This window comes from Boleophthalmus pectinirostris, unplaced genomic scaffold (assembly GCF_026225935.1).
Source record: "Boleophthalmus pectinirostris isolate CB_2022bp ecotype Guang Dong unplaced genomic scaffold, ASM2622593v1 HiC_scaffold_21, whole genome shotgun sequence".
NCBI classification, from domain to species: domain Eukaryota; kingdom Metazoa; phylum Chordata; class Actinopteri; order Gobiiformes; family Gobiidae; genus Boleophthalmus; species Boleophthalmus pectinirostris.
In genome coordinates, this window is record NW_026571175.1 from 23,389,803 (window position 1) to 23,416,793 (window position 26,991).

General features: G+C 35.9%; 1 protein-coding gene across 3 annotated transcripts; it reads left to right on the forward strand.

Moving 5' to 3' along the window:
• The first annotated feature begins 558 nt into the window (after window positions 1-558).
• Window positions 559-26,987, forward strand: tuft1b (tuftelin 1b). Of its 3 annotated transcripts, none has more exons than XM_055157483.1 (12): window positions 559-579; window positions 15,425-15,478; window positions 15,578-15,667; window positions 16,720-16,806; window positions 17,458-17,523; window positions 18,144-18,230; window positions 20,831-20,941; window positions 23,398-23,621; window positions 24,428-24,533; window positions 25,387-25,470; window positions 25,560-25,654; window positions 26,194-26,987. In XM_055157483.1, the coding sequence occupies exons 4-12, from the start codon at window positions 16,774-16,776 to the stop codon at window positions 26,264-26,266; spliced, it is 879 nt and encodes a 292-aa protein (XP_055013458.1). In that variant the 5' UTR covers window positions 559-579; window positions 15,425-15,478; window positions 15,578-15,667; window positions 16,720-16,773; the 3' UTR covers window positions 26,267-26,987. The 3 variants fall into 3 exon arrangements, with proteins under 3 accessions (XP_055013458.1, XP_020788370.2, XP_055013457.1); XM_020932711.2 differs by lacking the exon at window positions 559-579 and adding an exon at window positions 6,837-6,910; XM_055157482.1 differs by lacking the exons at window positions 559-579; window positions 15,425-15,478; window positions 15,578-15,667 and adding an exon at window positions 17,001-17,064.
• Window positions 26,988-26,991: the final 4 nt, after the last annotated feature.

Here is a 26,991-nt window from a genome sequence, read left to right on the forward strand (position 1 = left end):
TCCATTGTATCTTTGAGTTAGTGGCATAAGTCTAAAATATTTTCTCTTTGTCTCACCAACAAAAAGCTTAATTTATTTTAAATGTCCGTTTAATTATTAAATTATTATGTCTAAAACAACTGCACATAACCACTGTCACTGTAATAAATCTTTAAAGTAGCTTCACAATGTACCCACAGTGAAATAAGCTATTGGTTATAGGTTCACAAGTGTTAACTGCAAAAGTACGAATTATTGTTTGGGATTCAGGCAAAATGCTTTAGCTGTAAAGTTTATGCATCCTTCCGGATGATTTACGCGGTGGTAAAACGCATTCTTTTGACTTGAGCTTCGTGCGTAAAACACAGTGCTACCTATACGAGCGCCTCATAACACAACACACACTGAGAAAGAGCGCTCCCGGTGTCTCCTCTGTATTATTGTCTCTGTGGATCAACATTAACACTACGACAGAGGGGCTCGGTTTAGTTTTGTCAGGCAGATCATTTACCGGGAGTATTTAGTGCTTGGTCTTTTACTTCACCGCTGTGCGCTGTGAAGATGGACAGCAGCGGGACACGGACCAGACACTATTCAATCGTGAGTAGACATTAAAACTTAGCGAAAAGACTGAAAAGTCTTTTGTGAAATGTATCTTACAGATATGATATATAGAAACCTAAACATGTGTTGTTTTAAGAATGTGTCATGGACTATAAATTAATAATCTCATATTGTAATGCATGCTTTTGACTGAATCGTAACTTTACCATGAGTTGAATTATTGGACCTAAAACACGATGGGAATGATGATACAGGATACTGTAGGCTGCTGTAGGCTCTATTCTTATGGTCCATTGGTTTACCAGAGCATCTACAGTTTCAGCAGCTGAAAGGGTTATTTAACCAGGTCCAGGATACCACTGTTACAATAGCGGACTTGTCTTTTGAACACCTGAGCTTAGTTTCTTTGACTCTGAGCAGGATTTAATGTTTAAAGGGACTCTTAGTAATTTTTTAATTTAAATTAAAAATTTTTTAGAGAGCCTTAACTCTTCTATACTCTGGAGATGTTGTTTTGACTGCAATGTTCCACATTATGGCAAAAAAGAAGCAATTCCCATTGAGACAAGCCGGTGAGCCCATTAAACCAACTATTTTTGTGAATAAACTTAACCGAATAAATGAAAGATAAATAAGTGTATACCATACTGTGAAACATTCTAGGCAAAGCAATAATATTACCATGACACAAATAGGTGATGGGCATTTTTCATGGGCTTCTTTTGTATTACACATTCATATTCTTTATGATCAACTCAAGCAAAACAAAATCCTTTAAGACAAATCAAAATGTGTATTTATTTTTAATGTGTCTTCATCTTATAACATCTCACTACAGTATATTGTAGACTACTTAGCTTATTCAGCTTGTGTGTGTAGAGGAATAGTTTTCTTATTTCTTCTGATTACAAATTGGTTGTTGTAGATTCTCAAACGTGATGATGTCATGCTCCTAGAAGACAGGTAGTTTTCTATATTCATTACATTACATTTTCATAAGAAATATCTAAAAACAAACAAAAAAGTAGAATTCACAAATGTTGAACCTGATTACTTATTGTCAGCTAGACCATACTCAGTATATTTATAGAAAAACATAGCAATATTCATTATAGCTGCCTCCACTTGTATTAAATATGATTGGCCTTTATATTATATTATGATGTCATTGGAAGCACAGCAACAAGCTATATTTTCCCCTGGAGTGTCAACACTATGATTGTGGTGCCCTTCACTCTTGGCGATAACCCTCACGCATAACCAGCCTGTGCACAGCTGACTTCATGAGCTGTCATTGTTATGGAAGATCACCTGAGTGTGTTACATAATGTCCACTGACCTTCATTGCACTGGTCTAAGTCGTATCTGTGCCACAGTGCAGTGTAATCTTTTCAATGTATCTGTACTATTATTAAATTTGTGTTATCTGAGTCAGTAGTGTGCAAACATGGCACTCCTTTCCGAAATAAGCACTAAACTGGAGCAAAATCTGGATTTAACTGGATCAAATACACTTAATCTGGGCTAAAACTGAAGCCTTGAACTCTTGAAATCTCATTTATTTCTACTTGAGGTTAATTCCTGCTATTTCCAGGCTATTTCTCCACTATTAAAACTCACTGAAGCATGGCAGAAACAGCCTTGTCCTATCAGCATCATATCAGTCTATAAACTGCCCCATTGGCACCAGGTGTGTATATGGATTAGAGTTAGACAAGTCTAAGTGAATTCAAGTGTATCCGTCTGAACTTGATAGCGTTAGCTCACTCACTTCCTGCCAACTATCAGGTAACCTGTTGGATCATGTTGTCATGCGCCAAACCTGCTGCCGTTTCATAACATCCCTCAATGATTTTAGTAGAAAATGTGTTGCTCCTTTAAGGGCACACTGCATATTTCTTTTGCTTGTATCTACTGCTAAAAGTATTTAAAGGTTCTATATTACACAAAATTGACTCTTTTGAACTTTAAGTCATGTTATAATGCTGTTTCCTCCTCAAAAACACACCTGGAATTGTGTTTCGTTTCATTCTCACATATTTGAGTAATCCTTTATTATTAGTTGTCTACATCTCCAAAGCTCAAAATGCTCTGCTCCACCTTGTGATGTCATGAAGGCAGTGGTTTTCACATTAATAGACTTTTACCTTTAGTTCAGCAGAGATTGGAAATTTGTACTACCATATGACATGACAAGGTGAAACAGAGTGTTTTCAGTTTGAGAGAAAAACTCAGTCTAAATACGCAGGGTTTGAATGTTAAACATGTTTGAAAGAAACAAAACACAACCCCAGGTATGTTTGTGATGAGGCAGCAGCATTATAACACAGATCACAAAATAGTGCAATGTGGTCCGTTTAAAGACCAGTAAGTGGCACCACCAGGCAAAGTCACAGATCTGTGGAGGGGCGACTCAACTCAGAGTTAAAATCATGTTAATTACTCTTGAAAAGTTACAAAGTGCATCTATTTTTAAACATACAAAAGCCAGTTTTATATATTTTTTGCTGGAGTCTCATCTTACTAGCAGTAAGAGTGGAGTTGAACAGCGTCTGGTAAATAAACCAGGACTGCAATTTGAATATAAGTTAGAATTGGAACAAATAATGGCATAAAGCCATGAATATTTTGTAAACATTTAAAACCTTTGCCAGAAATGTGTTTGCTTGTGTCATTTTATAAATATATGATCTTACAACGCACATTTGCATATCTTTCTCTTCATGTCAACACCTGCTACTTGACTTGATGTGCGTGCGGTGATGGTATGAGAAAAGACTCAGAAAAAGTGTCATGCAAAGGTTATTATTAAAATAGCTTAGCTGGATTGTTTTGGGTTTTGGCTTCTTCAGTCTGTAGTTATAGGCAAAGAAGATAGTCTACGTGTGGGAAAAATTATGTGGAATAGTGTGTGTATTTTTGTCTGCAGATTAGTCCACTATATGTGTACATGCAAACAAAACAGTAAGAGATGTAAAGAGGGTTTAAAGGTAAAGTAGAAAGCCTAAAGTAGTACGGTACTTAAAGGGCTCAGATTGCGCTATTTTCTGATCTATGTTTTAATGTTGTTTCATACCTGGAGTTTTTGTCTCAAACAGAAAACACTCTGTTCCACCTTGTGATGTCATGTGGTAATACAGGTTTTCAACTGTGTTTTTAAACACCATACACCTTCGCTAGACTCATTTGGATAATTTGAGCCCTGGAATTGCTCTCTACTGCATCTACAAATCTCTACTGAACAGGACATTTTTATTTTTGGAGATGTAAACAGACTAATAATAAAGAATTACTCAAACATAATTGGATGAAACAAAAAACAACTCCAGGTATGTTTTTAAGGAGGTAAGAACATTATAACGAGCTCACAAGAGTCAATTTTGCATAATATATGACCTTTAATAATTGAAATCAGAAGTGTTGGGGAGTATTGACAGAAGGTATTTGAATTTAGGCATATAGCACAATTTTCAAAATTTTCAAAAGTTTCATATTAATCAAATAAAATTAAAATGGTGACTAAAAGCTTCAGTGAAAATGTGTTCATTGATTTTGACATTTTGATAAATTAATGCCACTGCTTTATAAACAAAAAGTATTTTCTTATGCATATAGAGTCTGTATAGTGCAGTTTGGAGGGGGGGCCAAGTGAGGCCCTAAATTTCTGATGATGGGCCTGATAAAACCTGATCATAGATGTATTTTGATAATTGTAATATTTATCTAGACCTGATAAATATTACAGTTATCAAGATACAACTATGATCATGTTTTATAGTTGATTAGTCATTATTAGTGGCTTAGCCCCAACAATCAGCATTATTACCCAATTTTCCTCTGTACAAATGCTTTGAGCAAAACTGGGGCTCATCAATTTTGCCACTTTTATGCATCTCAAAGTCTTTCCCATAGGTAGTAAAAGGATTGTTGAGCAAGTTATTGCAGCTGCTGAGTTACAAAAGGCAACTGTATTGAGAAATTTGTGAATTCAGTACAGTGGAGCTTTTATTGTCCACAGATGGGCATAGTTTTGGCAGAATTTCATGGTGTTCTCTAGTAACGTGCCAGTCACTGTTATATAAAAGTGTTTAATTTATCTCACTTACATAAGTCGTGCCACACATTCCTCAGAGGGCTGCTACTGGCCAACGCTGTCACTACACAGCAATAAATGAAGTCTACCAGAGTTTATCCAGGGGTTCTGCGCTGGTCCCCTGTTGTGTAATAGGTTTTTGGCATACCACACAGTTCAGTATTTTCTCAAGCCATGGACTAAATGTTATATGGAACTTGAGCATTGAAAAAAAAGTAAAAGAGGTAATTACACTGATTTGCTGAATTGCAGTTTTTCGTTCAAGTGTGCTGTTGTTTGCAGTAGCCATTGCAGTAGTCAAATGTAGCACATGGCAGCATTATGATAGTAGTAGTACTGTATTATTGTATGCATAGTCAGTCTGGTTATCTATTTTTATTTTTATATTTTTTTGATGGAAATTTAGTAGTTATTTTGAGCATTTAACAGTGTTGCTCAGTTGTAACCAATAGCCCAATAGCAGTAGCAACATAATATACATAAATTAAATGACTGGGTATCCAAGGGTCCCACACTGGTCCCCCGTTGTGTAATATGTGTTGGCATACCACACAGTTCAGTATTTTCTCATGCCGGGGACTAAATGTTGTATGGAAGTAATGGAAAAAAATAGACCAGGACCACACATGTCAAACTAAAAACGTCATACACCCTAACACCGAAATTACTACTTGCTCAAAATGAATGTTGTGTAAAATTGTTCCCATCATAATAAGATTACAACAGTTATGGTACTGTGTGTGCTGCAGTTACTGTGACATGAAGTGTCTTGCACAGTGGCATCAATATGTTAGCCAGGCTGGCGCCACCTAATGCCTCTGCTAAATTTAATTTCTCCCCAGTGACTAGGTCAGGAATCGGAATACACTAGACGGTTTGCAAGAACCCTGGAAGTTGTAGACCGCACACCGGCCAATCAGAGCTGTGAAGCCATGACGTTAAACTCAAGTGCCTGTCTGGGCCGACACAAAGAGAATGTTTGGTGAATTTTATCCAGGGGAAAGACACTATTGCCTCCTACGGGATTTGGCGCATTACATACGTCTTGACCAAACAGCAGCAATTGATTAAATAAAAAAGTATCCACCTACAGTCAAGTGAATGAATTCTAATGCTGCAAGATTAGACGGTTTGCACGAAGTGAAACCAACTGATAAATCAGGCTATCAATATGCAAGTCTGTTGTAGGAATCGAACCGTCAACCTGAATCTTGGCCACAGTGTTTGGGCATTTTAGGCAGCACAGAACTACACTTGCTATCAGTATTTGATTCAATGATTGATTACAAAACAAAATAAGGCTCAGACATTTATCTATTCTAGCCTAATTTAAAAAGATTTAAAGGTCCTACAATATGCTAAATAAATTCTTGTCCACTTTTAATCATATTCAGATGTTTTTACCTCATCAAAAACATACCTGGAGTTATCTTTTATTTCATTCACATATTTGACTAATCCTTTACTAGTCTGTCTACATCTTCAAAATTCAAAATGCTCTGTTCCACTTTGTGATTTCATGAAGCTGTAGTTTTCAAGTTAACAGCTACATTTTGTCTTTAGTTCAGTGGAGTTTGGCAAATGATTGTAGTGAAGGTGTGGGAAGTTTAAAAGCACAGTGGAGCATTTCCTGTATTACAGCATGACATCACAAGGTGGAAGAGAGTGTTTTCAGTTTCATAGAAGAACTCAGCTTAAATATGCAGGATTTGTGTGTTAAATGTGTGAATGAAACAAAAACCCCAGGTATGTTTTTGATGAGGAAAAAATATTATAACATAGATCAAAAAAATAGCGTAATATGGTCCCTTTAAGTTAAACTAAAACACACACACACTAAATCTAAAACAGTAATACAGTTATACAATTCAGCAGCAGAGAACATTGTGTTATTTCAGGCCATAGTAAACCCACTTGCCAATGTTCCTTTGCCTCCCATGTGTTTTCTCTTCTGTTTACAACTGCGGTCTCTTTGCCTTCCCCGCTGGTTTGTGTGAAAGGAAGGATTTGTGGCGCTGTGTACTTGGCATGGCTCTCCAGCAGGGGGTGGAGGCTCAGGATGTGTGTGCTCACCACTAACAGCTAACAGCTAACAGCGTGCTAGCACTGGCACGCTCCGGTATTGTACTGACAGTGAATGGAACAGGGCAGGGCTGCAGTGGGAGGAGTACCAGCCCTGCCCTGAAAGACTAGAGCAAAATACAGGACGTCCCACTCAGAGATACACAGGCAGAGGCAGGCAGCGTGGAGCAGCCATCACTGTGGGGAGAAAAGGTATTTGCCATAATCGATTTGCTGAATTGCAGTTTTTAATCCAGATGTACTGTTATTTCTAGTAGTTATTGTTGTAATCCATTATAACACATGGCAGAATTATGCAGTAGTAATCATAGTAGTAGTAGTAGTGATGTATTGCTTTGTTTTCCATGTGTAATCTGTTTGGTTATCTCTATATGTATATTTTTTTCAGTCAAGTATAGTAATTACTTTGACCATTTAAATGTATGTATGTGCATTTGTAGTCAATTAGTAATATTGGTATAATATATGAAATAGCAGCATATATAACATACTGTGGATCTAATTTGAATTAAATAACTGGGTAAATGATGTAACATGTACTATTTTACAATTTTGATGTCAGCTTTCAGAATTATTGTCATATTTGTGGCAGCTTTAACAATAGTAGTTCATAGCAGTAGTACTAGTACTAGAGTAATACTGTGGACCGCATTGATTTTACTGCAGTGTCTTGCGAAACCAGTAATTAACACATTCTTTAAACTAACCTGCTTTTTTTTCGTTTTGAAGTAAATATATTCCAAGTATTTTAACCGACTTAGCGACTTTAACAACAGAAAATAGCAGACACCACCTGGCTTTGTTTTGAAAGTGGTAGTATCTAGGCCTGTCACGATTTTAACTATATAGATTTATTTTGGGGCTCAATATTTATCATGTGTACATTTGGGGTATTTTTTGTTATAATACAATAAGATTTGATCTGCAGAGGATTGGATAACTAATTTCTATGGCTAATTAATGGCTCATTCTTCTGTGTATTTGTTGGAGCTCAGGCCTTTTGAATGAAACTATCTTTAAAAATGGTTTACTGGGACCATCTTGTATTATTATTGTGTCTGTGGCTCAAAGTATTTTCAATATTATAATTTATTACAGTATATCTCTGTAGAAATATAACGTGCTTCAAAATTTGTTATTGTGACAGATCTTGTAGTAGCATATAGCTGATATTTACAGTGGATATAATGCTTGCTTGTTTATTTATTAGGAACTTTTTCATTAACTTGTACTAAAACCTACACTAGCGTCATTAATGTACGAGTTTCGCTTTGTGCGAGAAACTCCTATTGCCAGTCAGGCGCAGTTATGAAAGTGACTCACAATGACGCACAAAACTGGCATTTATCTGGAAAGGTGTGTGAGCGATATTTATCTGATTTGCATGCATGTTTTCTTCCTACTATTACAGTTACCATGATGTTGCTGGACCTGTCACTCTAGCCAATGATGAAGCACAATACGGAAGAATATTGTGAGAAATTATCATATTGAAAGTACTTTATGGCACTGACACAAAGCTAGATAATCCCAGTAAACACATTTTTGAATAGATAGTATCAACAAACAAATGTCAGAATGAACTAATATGATCAATGCAAGTTATTTGTTAAACTTTTTACAGCTCAAATTAATACATAATTACATAAACATGGCAAAAAATCTTCACTCTATTGCAAAGAAAATGTACTGTAATATTATCCTGACAGGCTTAGTTGTTGCAGAAACAGCCAGTTCAGACCACATCTGTTGTAAAGATGGATTGCTTTTGCACATAGTTGCGATGTTTGTTAGTACCTAGGCTGGGAATTCAAAAATGTGCAGTACAATAACACAACTTTACAGCCTTTAAGGTGCGCTATGTAATGCCATGAAAATGTTTTTGGTTTGCCTGGAATGCTCCACAGGTTGGCATTAAATGTATCTGTCTTTTACCTTGCATTAATTCAATTTCAGGTGATTTTAATTACAAAAAATAACATTCAAATAGATGCATTTTTATTGTAAGCCTCTCCATAGATCTGGCATCACATGCTTTTTTCCATGGAAATAGATAAGTTTAATGCCAGAACATGCAAACCAAGCCAAAAGATTTTTCCAGGGAAATAAACTATATAGTGCATCTTTAACACAAACTTCAGATATTTTCCTGTAAATAATTCTGTACTAATGACATCATATTTTAGACTGTAATAGGAAGGCACTGCTCAGTAAACAGGATAGGTTGCGGTGTATTGATTGTGGGTAGTCACTGACAGTAACAAAGGAGACAGCAAGTCCACCCCCTCCAATAGGACAGTGTAGATAAAAGCGTAAAGAGGAGGGGGTGGTCTGTATAAATAGTGTATCCTGGTGCAAGGTCATGGCAGAGGACCAGCCTGTGTGTGTGAGCTCTTAAACACCATAGCACTATTTTATTCATCTACTGCTTATGTCATGTACAACAGTGACAACACTAAAACTGCTGAATCACTTTACAACGCCACTTTCAACCTTCATCTTTGTTATCACTAAATATTTGATTATATATATGTATATATATATATATATTTTTTTTTTTGTCTAAAGCCACAGTATGTCAAATAAAAGCTTTTGTTTCATTTATATGTTTTTAATGCACCAAAAACATGCATTTGACTGACTGACTGGTCTGGAGGAAAATGTGTTTTTTTTCCCATGAAAATGTTCGTCCTTTGGCTTTAACTTTATGCTTCCATGGAAACATGCAGGTTATGGACCTCCAGAAAGTTACATACTGTACTTTTAAAGATTTTAAAGTTGGCTTCAAAGAATATATTTTTTTCACAGATTTGTGAAACTTTTCAATGTTTTTCAAACACATTTATTCTCAGGAAATGTCTACAAGGAATGTAGGATTTGACTTCTGAATCTGGATAATTGAGTTTATGGTTAATTTTAGCTCTTTGTTGTGCTTCTATATACAGCCATGTAGCAGATGTCTCATTTAGCATCGAGTGACTGAGTTAAACTAACACATGGAGCTTTGCAGGTCTAAAAGTGACAACAAACTTTTGAAGAGCTTTTGCCTAATCCTCCATGTTAATAATGATTTTAATGTTATCATTTGTCTGAGGCTGAGTTTGGCCCAGATCCATGACCTTAAACACACCAGAACCTAATTAAACAAGGTATTTGATAAAAACATTTTTTATTAAGCAGCTCCACCACCTCGGGCTATATTCCTATTTGATCTTTAACTATTTTCCACTTTGCGATTTGCTTGAACAAGTCTTAGATGCAGGGTACATTCTGTATTATTGGGACTTTGAAGCAAGAATTACTGTATGTATTTGTGTATGAACTTTACCCCATCTATTACCTGAGATCCTGAAAACACACTTCTCCAAAACTTGAGATGTGAGTCTGGTCACTGCTGTACCTTGAGTTCAGATGGGCATGACTGACAAGAGGATTAGCCAGTCAGGGATAAGCAGTGGTTTGTATGTATCAAAACAAATATGTGTGCTTATGAGGAAAAAGGAAAAAAAAATATTACAGGGGGCTGAAACTGCGTATTTCTGCAGAATTAATAAGGAAAGCACTGAAGCGCCTTTGTTTCACATGCGTCAGTGGGGAAAAAAACAGATTGCACAAACATGTTTAGTTCAGAAGACGTGGGGACCAGGCTGATGTGCCTCTGTATAAAGAATAGAAGGAGATATGATTCTGGATTTGCTTGGAAACCCCATCTATACTGTATATTTATGAATTTTTTTATGGTATTGAAATGAGTCACTTCAGTTTTGTAGTTCAATTTCACAAGGATAATCATGGTTAATTCAAAAGAAAAAACATAACCAAAACAGAAACTCATAAAGAAAGTTAAGAATGTTAAGCAAAATAGTCACTTGAGGAGAACCAAGCTGTAGGAGCTGGATGGAAAATCTGATTTATTTCCATGGATGAATGAAAGCTTAAAACTTAGCTGAAAACTTGTACATGCAATGAGGTGTAGACTGCACACATGCATTTATAGTAATATGAGACACTTGAATTTGGCTTTAATGTGACGAACAATGAGTTTCAAACAAACATAAAATTAATTGGGTTTTTTATGCACCGTATAAACATCGTAAAGTTTTGGGAAGGTATCCAGATAAAAGTAATTTAGGTATATGACAAATACTACTTCACATAATTACTTTCACTTAATTACATTATTAATTCAGAGTACATCCATTAACTTATGCAGTTGTAGAGGACAAAATGTACCATAAAATCAGACTGGTTTCTCTCGTTGTATATACAGGTGGCATTACTTGAGTATGTCTAAGGGTGTGTCTGTGCGTGTGGGGGCTGTCCCTGTCTCAGATCCACCGCTTGTGTTTTGAATGGTTTTTCAGGCATGAGTTTTATAAACAAAGCGCTGCCGGTTGAGTTGATTGAACATGCAAATTAGACACCACCTTGTTATGTAAGGCTCAAGAGCAGAGGTTTCCCGAGGCGCCCGTGTAACCTTATTCTCTGCTTGTGTGACATGTTAACATAGCATGTAGCCCAAACAAACTACAGGCTAATCATTTCCATCTTTTGGCTCACTGTCTGCTGTTGAATGACACAACAGCGGAGAGACAAACTAAGCGATTTTCTCAAAGTTTTAACAAAGAAAAGCTCTTCAGGCAAATCTGATGGAAATTTAACACTAGATAATTGCTTCAATTACATAAGCATGCACAATAGGCAAAGATAACACAATAAGAAAGGAAGATAACTCTACTTCTTCATCTTAATCCAGCTATTATAGGAGTCTCAGTAGACTGAATAGGTCTCCCTTCCCTATGGGCAGGCCCATCAACAGACTTTGGGGGCCTGGGGCAAGAAGCCTCACATGGGCCCCCTTCTGATATAAATGAATAGAAAGAGGGTCCAATTTTGGGGCCCTAAAACCCTGGGGCTCTGGACAACAGACCCCTTTGTCCCTCCCTGTCTAGTGCCATGCTTATGAGAAACACAGCTTTTTAAGTTCAGATACTGATTCCAGCACTATAGCTTGAAGTAAGTGACTAAGTCCAAAGATGGAAACCCACATTTATTTCCTTAAAATAATCCCTAATGGTAATTATTGCTTATAAAATGTTTCTAGTAAAAATACATTCAATTGTGCAAAACACTGAGAGTTGAAACTGTATAGATTTTCACAGAAGCTGATATATTTCAATGGGAAATTAATTAATTATCTAGACTCTGCACTCAGTTGGATGCTATATGATATAGCACATCAAATACAATGTGATTTTTTTTTTTTGTCAGATGGACCTTGTATCTAAATACTGATGATAGGATAATGAGAGAAAATTATGAATATTGTCTGAATTTGTTGATTTATTTAATTATAAGACATTATACAAACACCATTTGGAAGTAGGGTATTGCTTTTGCGTGCTCTCAAAAGTGCTTATTTCAACTTTGACATGGCACTTAACCCTAATAACAGGTTGTGGTATGTAGACACCATTACCAAACAGTGTTTTAACAGGTAATTATTAAAAGTGTGTGAAATAGTTTTATGTATGTATCTTTATGAAGTCAAACTCTTCACTATCACGCAGGTTCAAAGAGTTAACACAACAAGTCACATATATAAGATTTATGTTGTGTCTTAATTCTACACATGACAGCTCTTTTCTTCTATATTTATGTCCCATGTTGTAGTTTCCTGAGTCACGCCTGTGTGTAAATCTTGTATAAATACCTCAGTGACGTGAAAAGGGGCACAGAAATTTACGAGGGAACTTTCAGGTTGGGTAGAGACACCTGCTATTTTAATGCACCTTATGGTATGGAAACTTGTAAAGAATATATGTCCAGATGTGGAAAGTAACTATAATACTTTTAAAATATTTGTGTAACTAACTATATTTTGAAATCTGAGGCACGATACTATGACTTTTAAGGTACGTTGTGTACCTATACCTAGATAAACAGGCATTCTGACTGTGAGCGGGGTTGCTTCTCCACAGATCTGACCTATAACTTGTTCTGGTTTGGTCTGCATGATGACAGAAAGTTTTAATGCCATACTGTGAAACTTTCCAGACAAAGCAACAACGTCTCCATGGAGAAAAGCATTTGATGGACCCTCCACCAGAAAAGTTACACGATTACACAACCGATTTTTTTCTCTCAAAACACTGTTAACGAATATGATGCAATTATATTATGTAACTTATTTATCTTGCAAGTAACTACATAACAACTTTGCATGGATTAGTTCAAACATTTCGAGATGCTCTAGGCCCACATCAGTCAGCAGATAGTCTTATTACATACAATTAAATGCCCAACCTGGATATCAGCTGTCAAAGAAGTATAACAGTGCTCTGTTCTCTGTAGAAAGAGAATATTACTGGCCACTAATTTCCAAGACAGAGATTGGGTGACTATTGCAAAAGATGTCAGTCATACTAATAATGTAATGCTGTTTTTTTCATTGCAGTGTTTCCCATAGATTTTGTTAACACTATGATGGCACTTTTTGTTTATATATAATTTCATCTCCATTAATTTGCGGAGTATAAATGTCACTTAATGCCTGTTTTTAATTTTAAGCTCTCGTTATTTACCCCTGCAGTCTCTTCTTATACTTCAGTCTATCTTAAACTTCTTATAAGTTTATGATAATACAATGAGCATCTAAATTTGTTATGCAAATGTATAATCCAGATGCTATAATCTCCTATATGAATGGGAAACACTGTGTTCTCCTATGAGTAGAGGGGAGAGCTATATCAAAAATTTTAATTGTTGGTTTGGAGATAAGCAAAATTAGATTAGATTATAAAGTAATCACAAAAATACACTAAAAGACTGCAAAAAATAGCTGACTAAAAACTACATTTGTACAAACTAGTAATATTTTTGCACATTTGTAGTTCATTTTATAGTCCTTAGTAGTTAGTAGTAGTTTTGTGCAATACTTGGACATCAAGACATACAGGTGTATTTTTGCAGATTTGTGATGGATTGATAGCACATAGCCTAAATATTGCTTTTGGAATAATACACATAATAACACTTTCAACTGCACTAAAATTAATACCAATACTAATCCAGTTTTTCATGCATTGGCTACTTTTTTATCTGGAGTACTTGTGACTGAACCTTTAATACATACGTTTGAAACCATTTTGTTGACTTTTTCTCAAATAACTGAAATGTCTTTATAATTAATATTTGTTTTGTGTTACTTGACTTCTTTCAGGTCTTGCGTGTAAAGCTCTGAATTTATATAACCTTCTGCTAAATCAACAAACTCAGATCTGTACAGGTGCGGATTTGATGGTTTTGTCAGATGAGATAAAGACACTTTAGAATCTTACATAATGTTCCTTTCTGGGTTCATTTAAATGTTTTTCATACTTCAAGTCTCTCTTAAAAGATTTGTCAACTTGACAAAAACAACATTTTCAAAAGGTGTCGCTTCAGTTACTTTAGGTTACCTGGGAGTTGCCAGCAAGGGATTATATGTATTTTCACAAGTATTTGCTTTTGGGTGAGGTTGAAATGTCACTGCGTGTAGTCGTAGTGGTACATACTGATCAGGCTCTCAGGCTGTCAAAATGTAATGTTTAAAGACTTAAAAGGTTAAAGACATTAGAGAGAATCACCTCAGGGTATAATGCAGGGTTCTCATTATAATTACTGTATATGTTATATAGATTTTGCGCATTAATAGGCTTTTGTACAATGACGTCACACTTTTTAATATCGGCTCAACTGAACTATTTTTGGCCTTTGTTTTAGCAGTGTCCTACTTTTTCATAAAACAACACACAGAAGGAAGGAGGACAAAATCTGGTTCACTGGGTTATCTTTTATTTTTATTAGGAACTGTGCTGCCCTGAAACCATGTCTTGTTTTTATTTATTTGTATATTAGAAACACATAATTTAATTAAAACCATATATACAATTATCCAGAAAAATTCCTTTGTGGATAAATAAATTTTTATTTTATTTATTCAATATTTTACCAGGTAAGTCAGTTGAGAATACCTTCTCATGTATAATGATGACCTGGTCAAGAGGCAGGATAAAACAAAAGCACAAACAGAAAACACTCACACATAAACTATAACATGAAACAGTGAATAGAGACGTGAGACAGTGAAACATTTGCAGATTAAAGATATGAAAGTGTTAAAAACATGTGCAATTGTCCTGTAAAATACTCTGGATGGAGTTTTTAAAAGTCAACAGAGGTATTAAATAAAGTTTAAATCTTTAAATCTTATTGTAAATGAGTAAGTAAACATCATTTACATGGCACTTTTAACATAGTTACAGTAAAAGCCTGTTACGTAAACAAATATAGATACTTCCATTGACCCAGTAATTCCTCTCTGGCCTACTGTTCCACTGTTCTTGTTTTTGTTGCTATAGTGACAGATTTAGCTTGAAGTGACTCATCCGTGTGCTCTGTGGTATTTTCGATCCATAAAGTGGTCATGCTTCTCGTTTTAACTTGGAAAGTTGGTCACCAGACTCAACCCTCGAGACTGAAAGGAAAAATGTAGCTTGTTGTTATGGGAGACAGTCAAACTATGTGGTACCAATTCGAGTGTAGAGGTGGTTTTTCTGCCCCAAACGCCCCGCCTACATCTGCTCCACCCACAGCGAGACACTTTCAATTACAGACAGAACACCACACTGTCTTTCTAGTCACTTCTCTCATGTCTTTTTGCAGGACACAAGACGGACTGTAATTGAAAGGCAAAACCAACAGAGACACATAAATAAGGTAATAAATTAGAAAGTTTATACATTTTAATTTTAAGTTTATTCATTCTAATTTTAAAAAAGGGTTGATGAGTTAAAAATTATGTATTTTTTTATGCAGGAAAGCAACGTGACAGTTTTGTTGCCACAAAAACTAGAGGAGCAAGAAGGAACGCACGTCACAACAGAAGAGAAAGTTGAAGTTATCAAGGTTAGTTTTTCTTTCTTTTTTATTTTCTTTAGTCCTTCATTTAGTAGACTAGAGCTTTGGGTTGAACATTTATTATTATTCAAACTCAAAATACCATCATATAATTTATGCTGGTGACCTTTTGTTATACATCTTTGGAATGAACACAGTGTTCTTGGTCTAACTCCTGGTTTAATATTGTATCCCAGACGTTTAGTCCTGAGTTTTCTCATCTTGAATCCCCATATTAATGTGTAACTGCTACATTACAAACATTAATTATTTCTTTATTTCACATTATTTAAATGAATTGCTAAATCTTTTGGTTCTAATGAAAACATCCTTTGATTTATAGAGCATTTAATCACTGTTTTGAATGAATGTTGTCATGTTGAAAAGGCATCACATGTTTGAGCAGCCTCTTTACATGAGTCTGGACTTGTTTTATGTTGTGTAAACTTTTAATTCTTTTTCTAAGTAAAGCATTTATTGTAAATTAACTTTTTAACCGTTTAAAAGGCATTTGATCAAGTAAATTAGCAACAGTAATTATGGTTTCACCAAACAATTGAATTGAATTCAGTGTGTTATTGTGCCATGAATACAGATATGCCCATCCCTTTCCTGGGCTTAAAGACACCTCAAACAGAACACAATAGGCCAGTTGCCAGACGTGTATTACAAATACAAATTGATTCATTCATTCATTTAAACAGACATGTCTGCCGCTTCTTCCAGGCCTTATAAGGAAATGATGCCAGTTTATAAATATTATAATTAAACAGCCATTTCATCCTGTTGTCATCCTTACATAACAACATAACAGGGCACTGGTGAACATTTCATAGAACCAAGGATTTCTAAATTCATCATAAAAAGAACAATACAACAAAAAATGAGCTTCACTTTCCCTTCACCTCACACAAACCCAGAGTCTGTCTTCTTCAGGGGCTTGTGAAATCCTCCCGGTAGTGACACCTGTTTTTAAGCCCTTACATCATTACATCATGCACTCTCACCGCACTTACCACTTCATTATTTCATCCTCTCTAAACTGTTCATGTGTGACTCAGGTTTACCTGGAGTCCCGTCCAGACACAACAGAGAGCCACCAGCACAACCTAAGGATGCTAAACGACGAAGTGTCCCAAATACAAGAGGTGAGTGAGAACATATCCAGACAATGAATCAGCACCTGGCACACACCAGCAACATTACTATAGAGGTGGGACAGGAAACAAGACTGGATCCACGACAATGAGACAAGACAAGATTTTGACATAATTTTTAAAAATAAATTGTGCACTTTAATTTTGGCCTAATTTTTTTTATTTATTTATTTAATATTTTGCAGTCATTGTAGCTCTGCTTTTTGGATCTAAAGCTTCTAAGGAAATGTGACTCAGCAGCACTTAAAGGTACACTGTGTAACTTAGGTGGTGGAGGGCCCGTCAAATGTTTTTCTCCATGGAGATGTTCCACAGTATGGCATTAAGCCTCTCTCCTATCTTCATGGAGACCAAAACTGACCAAATTAACCAGACTAAGATACAGGTCAGATCTGTGGAGAAGTGGCCCCGCTCACAATCAGAATGTCTGTTTTTCTAGGTATTTTTGAGCTATAAAACCACTTGAAATTTAATAAATCTAAGGCAGAGCTGTGTAACATTCCAGGCAAAGCAATGACATATCCATAGAAACAAGCAGGTGAAAGGAACCCCTACCAAAAATGTACACAGTGCATCTTTAATGGTATTTAGTGGAGTATCTATTGTCATCTTTAGTATGTTTTTTTTGTTTGTTTTTTTCAGGTGAGGTACTGTCTGAAGACCCTGAGGGAACAGATGGCAGCCAGACAAAACAGCAACAACAACAAAGTATGCACGAAAATATATACATTTACTATATAAATAATGATCTTATTTCAGAATAGCAAATGTATACCCGTCGACAGAAATTTGGGGACTTGGGGCAAGAAACCTCACATTGGCCCTAATTCTGGGCCCCTAAAACTTTGGGACCCAGGACAACAGACCCCTTTGTCCCCTTCCGTCTACTGCCCTGCATGTGTATATGAAAGCGTGTGTGTTTGTGAGGTGACGTGTTTTCATTCATGTCTCTTCACACTGTCCTAACCAAATACTCAAATAAGAGACTGTTTACGTAAATGATGAATTATTGTAAAGGTTAATGGAAAGCATAAACGTTAACAATAATTCACTTGTCAGGCTGATAATAAGTCAACTTTTTTTAAGAGAGCTGCTTCTTTGCATGTTGCATCTGTCTGCCAAAAGCCTCAGGTGTGCCTAGACTTGTTCAAAGGATTTTTTATAAATTATACTTTCTTGTTACGTAACAGCAGATGTTAGCTGAATATACACAAAGTAGCAGTTGCCCTTGATCAGAAATCATTTGAATGCATTTCCTCTTTAAGTTGAAGCATTTCTTGCATTAAAGCCACTATTGATTTTTCCCTCTCTCTGTATTCTTCCTCTAGTATCCAACCAATGGCTACAGAGTGAGCTTGGCACATGTCCCGCCCACGATGACCAACGGCAACACTGTCATCGAAGAGGAAGTTAATGTGAGATCATTATCCATTCAGTTTTCTCAAAGACAGCCTAGAGCCCACACAAAACTGTTTATTTGTCATAACTACAACAAACAAACTGCATATGAGCAACCAAATATTAGCCAAATCTTTTATTTGAATGTAAATTACAACCATGACGTTAATGGAAAGATGACAGACCCTACAGCTGTTTTTCCACTTACATATGCGATCGGCTGCGGCACTAAACAGGAGAAGAACAATCTGGAAAATTCTTGGTTTTGAATTCACTTTACAAGTCCTGGGCAGAGCGCTTTATACGGACAGGCCAAGAAAAGAACCATCTGAAAGCTTTTGTCTTTAATGCATCAAAGAACAGTATGTCCTATCCATGGTTTCACAATCATAAAAAGTTATAACATTGCCATAGCGACTAACAATTGAAAATAATAAATAATATGTCTTTTGAATGGTCAACCGTCCTCAAAATGGCGCCATATAAGAACTCATGAATAGCAGATAGACATTAACTTTACAGGAAAATTATGATATTATTAATGCTCTGAAAAAGAATAACATAATCCAGTTCATAAGAGATAAAGCTGTAAAACCACACTTTTTTAGTGTAACAATTCAAAACAAAATTATATGTAATTTGAACAGTCAGCTACCCTCAAAATGGCACCATATAACAGGAAGCTGAAACTTAATAATAATAGCTTAATAATAGATAGATAATAATAGATATAATAATAGATGAGCTTTACTGGAAAATTATAATAATATTAATTTATTAAAAAAAAAATTATAACACAACCCAACTTATAAGAGATGAAATTGTACAATTGCAATATATATATATTTTTTTATTTTGTCAATTATTTTGTTAGTCTAGTTTGTCAGCATTGATAGAAACTAAATTAATTGTGTGTCACCGGTCTTGTATGATTCAGTTTACAAAATTTCTTTGCGTGTCCCTGAATGCATCATAAAACGATTTTCTTCGTCACCACATATAACCCTCACTTTCGCTGTTGCTGACATGATTAACTGCAAATGTAACAGCTCCCTGCCAACACAACACACAACACAACTCCTTTGTATTATCTTCCTTCTCATTTATTTTAGATTCGTCATAACATGCCACACAACGCCATTTTGTTCTAGGGAGGTAACATTAGAAGGAAACGGGGTGTGTGGCCTCTATGCGCAGAGACTATAGGATAAAGTTACAATGCCCTCTATACGACCGAATGGTGTCAAGTTATGCACCGCTGTTCAAAATGGATGCTCTGTTTGGATAAGATTAGTCATATGATATGTGTTTTGATAAAATGAAGTAGATAATGTGTTAATTATTTAAACGATAGGAAATCATTTTGACACTTCCGCTTTGTTCAAAATAAAACAAGCGTGCAAAGTGGATTATTGTCCAAAAATGATAGTGAGATAAACCAGTGTACACTACTCTACGTTTATTTTATGGCTTATATGCAACATTTTGAGGACTGTTACTCATTCAAAAGATAAAATATTTAGTTTTAAATTGTTAATTGCTATAATTATTAATTGCTATGGCAAGTCTCCTACTTTTTTATCATTCTAAAACCCATGGACATAATGTAATCAAGGCTACACCACGCTTTCCAATTAGTTATTCATCACCACTAATGAAAAAAAAACAAAAAAAACTACAACAAAGGAACATGTGCTTATTTGGCACAACACTTTCTGACCCAGCTTTCCTGGCTTGTAACCCCAATGGTTAAACAAAGATAGAACATGTTTTTGTAAATTCTAACCAGGGGAGTCGACACGGGGTCAAAAAGCTCTGTTGTCCTGTCCCCAGTGTCTTAGGGGCCCAGAATTTGACGCTCTTCTTATTCATTTATATTAAAGGTGGGTCCATGTGTGGTGTCGTGCCTCGGGCCCCCGAATTTCTGTCGACGGGCCTGATTCTAACATGTTACAAAATATTTTAGGTTACTGTACAAATATGTTCATTATATATACACAAAGAAAAGAAGAACATGTATAACACCATAATTTGTCTGTCCAATTACATTAAATACAACAGATATTACATCCAATAGTTTTTACAAAGTATTGACTCCTGGTTGAGTAATGCTTTATTAAAGTAAGCATACTTGAATCCAACTTTCTCCATGGAAATTTTATTACTTTGTCTAGACTGTTCCATAATATAGATTAAACCTGCCCATCACAAGGGAGACAAATTACAGCACTACACTACATTAACGGTCAGATCTGTGGAGAGGCGTTTCTATTCACAGCAGGAATTATTGTATTTTAGAGCAATAGAAACACCTGTAATGAATAAATGCTAGATGGAAATGTTTAAAGTCAATGTTTAAAGCAATAACATCTCCACAGAGATAAGCAGGTAGTGGATCCTCCACCAGAAAAGTTGCACAGTGCATCTTTAAGTAAGATCTTGAAACATTTATTGATTTAAGCAGCAACTCATTCAGCCAGCTTTAATGCCCTTTGGCCACTCATCACTCTCTCTTCTTTCCCTTCTTCTCTCTCTTCTGCTCTCTCACCCTCCTGGCCTGGTACTTTTGGCTCCATTAATCCTAATTGATCGTGTCACTTCCTGTCTGCCTCTTCAGGTCGGGGATAATCAGGATGAGACGGCACGGCTCAGAGAAGCTACGAAGCGACTGTACGCACAGCTGAAAGAGATGGAGAAACGCCACCAGGAGGAGAAACAGAGGCTGCAGGTCAGTTCAGTGTGTGAGTGTGACAAACTATAACCTCTGTTACAGTGGATACAGTTATATGGCCCGTAAAAATCACAATCTAATAACCCGGTAATTAGATCTGAGTTTTGGTGTTTACATGCACAACATAAACCTGACTACCAGAAACACCCAGTGACGTGCATCAGTTAATTTGTGGATTTTTTTAGTGAATGTTGTATTTGGAAGACAAAGTACAATGAATTTTAACATCACAACAAACTTTCATTTTGTCTTTGCAACATTAGGTTACCCTTTGTTGTTTGTTCTTTTCCATGTCTAAACCATAGACTGTATAAAGAAGTGAACTAAGGCCGTGCGACATCTCCCACGGCATTCGGCTCCAGTCAAGGATCATGCAGAGTGACTTAATAGAAACATTTTAAAATGACCAAAATGACGAGGCTCGCAGCACACAGTTATTTTCAAAGGAAAGTCAATTGCAGCCAGGTTCGCTATGTCCATTTGTATATACAGTCTATGATCTAAACAGAAGTGAAATCCCATTACTCATATCAGATATAACTGTTCACAAGACAGTTCAGCGATCTGAATTCCAGAAATCAGATAAAGATCTGTCCGACCCCATTTTCCTCTCACACTATCATTATCCGTCATTATCTGACAGTGGAATCCGTGCTCTGTCCTGTGATCGTTGGTGTTTGCGCAGCCACAGTGCAGCGTATTCATCTGTGAGGTCGTGCAGGGACAGTGGCAGAGTTTCACATGTCCCGGGGCTGTTTTGTCATAATAGACAGCTGTGGCAGCATTTGAAAGTAGACTGTAGACATGGTAGACCGAGAGAAAGGCCATTGTACAGGGTTTATAACAATTAAAAGCAAGGCAAGTACACAAAGTTATTCATGGTGGTTTACATAACAAGAAAGACATTAAAACCACAATACAAACCAATCAAAACATAAATAATCATCAAAAAATGTTTATTAGTATGCGGATTCAATTCTAAAACACCAGACAGAGAGATAGAGACTTAATTGCAGACATACTTAATGTGTTTTGGCATACTGCAGTGCAATCTCAAACCACTTTATATCCACTCATGGCTTTCAAAGTGTCATATATCAATTAGCTATCTGACTCTGACTATCCAAAAATAAATATTATATCTCTTGAATTGTGAAAAGTACACAAAAATACACCAATAAATAAGAAGGAACATAAGAAGCTGAAATGTCAAACTCCTTTTAGTACCAATAATCCATCTATAGATTAAAACCTTATGATTGTCCACTATCAGAGAGTGTAGTGCAGATATAAGAATTAGAGAAGGAATACTGCGCCAATATTTGGACTTTGTAGCGTACCTTAAATCTCAAACCTAAGCTGATATTTTTGGTAAATATGCTGCCTAAAAACTTAAAAACAAAGCTTTATATAAAAACTTTAATACAAAGACACACAACAATGGAGTGAATGACATTGGCAAAATGCGTCCATGTTGCAGGTTTCTGAAATTATTTTGGTTCAGACATTGGGTTTGTTGCCCTCTTATATTAATTTAGCTTCACAGACAAAATAATGAATTTTATCCAGCACAAAAGACTGGTCAGGCCCCTATGAGTCAGATGGTTATACTGCTAATCTGCTTATGCTTACCGTATTTACTATCATCCTCACTCAAAAATGTGTTTATCGTCACATCTGGTTTCCCCTCTGAAGTATCTGAAGAATGTCATAAAAACGTCAAAAGAAAGCTGTAAAAAATTATTTGACAGACTGTTTTAAAACTGTAGCTGATCAGTTCTCAGTACTGGGCTGTGGTGGAATGTGACCAAGTACAAAAGAAGTACAATACAATACAAGTACAATACTTAAGTTCAAATTTTAGGTATCTGCACTTTATTTAAGTACATTTTGCAGTGGATACTTTTTACTTTTACTTCACTACATTTGACAGTATGTATCTGTATGTTGTACTTCGCAACAGTTTAGATCTTGACTCAAAAGTAAAAAGTACTTTTCTTTATGGTTTGAGACCTGCAGAAATGGTTGAGACTTTATTTTGCGTTCCCATCCCAACTTTGTACCTACCAAACAGGTACACAAAAACAGAATCAAGAAATTAATTTAGTCAGTTCAAATCCACTTAATTCTCTGCAAAATACCTTTACATTTTAGTCTTAAAATACATTATTTTTAAACAGGTACTTAAATACTTTTACTTAAGTAGTTTTTTTCATGTGATACTTTTACTTATACTTGAGTAACTTTTTGTATGTTTACTTAAGTAACAAAACTGAGTACTTCATCCACCACTGCTACTGGAAAAGTAGACAGTGATACACCCTCTAATGGATGAAGCATATTTTGTATTGATTCTGCCGGTTACATAACTAAAGGCGTTCAAAGCAAACTGATTGGACAATGGCATCAACAATAGCTCTCTTACATCAGCTTTTGCATTACTTTTTTCCCAGGCTGAGAATGACAAGTATCGTGCACGTCTGAGCGAACAGTCAGAGCGTCTCCAGAAGGCAGAACAGCGGTCTGAGGAGAGGGGTCAGCAGGTGGAAGAGCTGCAAAGACTTCTGGGAAATATCCAGTTGGAGAGCGGGATCCTTAAAGACAAGATGGCCGCAGGGGAGGAGGAACTTCAGCAACTCAAAGCCGAGAAGGAAGGAGGCCAGGAGAACAAACAGAGGTGAGCGTCTTAAGGTGATACTTCAAACGTTTGGCTCATATGAAAGAGAAAAGGGAAGCTCCAGTCTAGACAAGTTTTAGTGAAATAGATTAAGTATATTTTTTTCGATGTATCTTTTTGTGGGAAAGCAGGACAGTAGACAACTTAATTTGTACTGATAGAATGCAATGTTCACAGGTTATTTAACTGAACAACCTTATACAGACTATAAAAATTAATTTGTAACACTAAGCCACAAGCCCCCTATTGTTCAAAGTCCTATAATATAATCAGATGTATAATATTAAAACCCACTGCTCTATCTTCAACAACTATACCAACTATTAGCAAATATTTTTGGCATGATTCTCAAATTCGATTTCAGTATGTAGGAGAAGGCTTGATATCTGATACCACAACAATAATAAAAACATAATATTTAAGCCGTTTATGTAATATTATAATGTGGTCTTCTACTACTAATCAGTATCATTCCAAAACTATTCAGGAGAGGTCAAATTTCAACCTACTTTTTATACTTACTCAAATTAGTGTTTAGTTTTAGTGTCAATCAATATCCCAGTATATTTCTTCAATGAAACATGCCACATACAGTATCTTTAGATTTGAGTTTCGACCTGAAATAGGTATAGCTGATGTTTTTCATGTCAGTCCAATGATGTATGGTTTGGAGATTGGCCCCTCTAACCCCAACTATAGATAGAAACGACAGTTATGCTGCTTTAGGTATGTCGTTGTTTGCACTTCAATCAGCGGCTGTCCTCACATCACCATGGAGACATAACTCACTGCGTGTGGGTTTGCAGGTGCGCTGAGCTGGAGAAGGAAGTGGCCACATTAAAGGAGAAGATCCATCACCTTGACGACATGTTGAAAAGTCAGCAGAGGAAAGTGCGTCACATGATTGAACAGGTATTTTCCTACAAGTACACACACACCCGCATACACACACGCACGATGCAAATGAAGGTTCCCGCACACTCACAGGGAGAGACATTACCAGGGAAATTAGGTTTTGGTGGAGAAGGTGGAGGCGTCAGATGATTGATTTGAGTAAACTGAGCCAAGCGGAAATGACTGTGTAATAACTTTTTTATTAGACTGCATTTATAATAGTCCTATTAGTTGCATTAGTTATATTGTTTATTGTTAATTGTGGTTAATTATGACCAATTACTACTTTTGTGCTTTTAAGAACTTGGCTAAAAATATAAAGTAGCTCATTAAAGGGCCCATATTATGCTATTTTCTGATCTGTTTTATTGTTTCCTCATCACAAACATACCTGGAGTTTGTGTTTTGTTTCATTCACACATGTTTAACACAAAAATCTTGCATATTTAGGTGCTTCTATCAAATAGAAAACACTATGTTCCACCTTGTGATGTCATGTGGTAATACAAGAAGTGCTCCACTGTGTTTTTAAACTCCATACAACTTCACTAGACTTATTTGGATGATTTCAGAACAGAGCATTTTGAGCTTTGGAAATGTACAGATTAATAATAAAGGATTACTCAAACATGTGTGAATGAAACAAAACACAACTCCGGGTATGTTTTTGATGAGATAACAACATTATAACATGGCTTAAAGCTCACAAGAGTCTGTTTTGTGTAACATGGGCCCTTTAATTATTCACATAGTTCCTGCTATGATCACTTAACTCATTATGTTGTATGTGTATAGGTTTTATAATGCTTTTAAGAGCCATCCACTCTTTCCTCTTCTAATCATAATGCATTTGTGTTTCTTTTTCATGCAGTTGCAGAACTCACGAACAGTCCTGCAGGAGAGAGACAGATACATCCGTGATCTGGAGGAGAAAGTCGCTTTTCTGGAAGCTGAGGTTCGATAAATTAAAAAAAAGAAATATAAGAATTTTAAATGAAAGGGACTTGATTTTTAATATGTTCTTTCTTTCTTTCTTGATGACAGAACAGAGAGATGCATGACCATATGGAGTTTCTGTTGGCTGGACAAGAGCCTCCTCCTCTGACAACCAATGACAAAAAGCCAGAAGTGGTCTACAGGTAAAAAAAGTAATTAATTTGACAATTAATTTGGTTATGTTTCCTCATCAAAAACATACCTGGAATTGTGTTTTGTTTCATTCACACATTTAACCCACACACCCTGCATATTTAGGTTATTCTCTCAAACAGAAAACGCCCTGTTCCACCTTGTGATGTCATGTGATAATACAGGAAGTGCTCCACTGTGTTTTCCATACACCTTCACTAAAATCATTTGGATGATTTCAGCCCTGGAATTCACAATCTCTTCTGAACAAAAGATAAAAAAGTAATGGTTAATTTGAAAATTGTCATATATGACATCGCGAGGTGGAATGGAGCATTTTGAGCTTTGAAGATGTACACAGACGAATAAACCAGGGTTCCTCAAACATGTGTGAATGAAAAAAAACGCAACTTCATGTGCGTTTTTGACAAGGTAACAACATTCACAGAGTCAATTTTGCGTACTATAGGACCTTTAACAATGGTATTTTAGGTGTGCTAGTTGCATCAAACTTAATTAATTGTACATTTTTTTTGTTTTGTCTTTTCAGCAAACCACTTACACCCACAAACCACAGCAACAAGGCTCTTCCCTTCATCAAAGTCATCGAGATCAAGTCATAAACATTAACTTAAATCGAGTTAAAGTTGTAAATATGTACCTATACCTCCTCAATACAAATACAGTCACAAAAATAACAGTAGACCCTCTGGTGACGTTTATTGGTACCTCATAGTTACTTTTGTTGGGATTGTGCACAGCTTTCCCACACTGAAGAAGAGTTGGTTTGACAGGAGCAAGAATCCAAAATGGAAGCAACAAAGACACTGTGCAAAATAACTTGGAAACAGGCATGAAGTTTGGGGAGAGATTAACTTCACTGTTTGATAGTTTTTAGTATAGGATTTACTTATACACCAGTTTCAGTAGCTCAAAATGCAGCCTCATTTCTTATTTTAATAATGTATCATAATATTTAACTTAATATTTTGTCTTTGTTACTGATTTTTGTTACTGCCTCCTGGACATGACACACTGCAGATAAGTTTAAAAGTCACATTATTTTGCCAAAGAAAAAAATTGCAGTTGATTTTCTCATGTATCTTTGTTATCTTGTTCTATCTTTGTCTATATTTTATTTTTGTGTGTTAAGAATTGGTTTAAATCATGTAAATCTCCTTTTGCTTTTTGTTGTGTGAGTTGTTGATATTGTTTTCCTTGCGACATTTTGAATAGTAGTTTTGAAGAACTGTGATAGCTGTAGATATTTGGCTTATGCAATGTAAATTATGTCATGTGCATTGTATTTAAAACTAACATTCAATAAAACCTCTCAAGCTTTAACCAT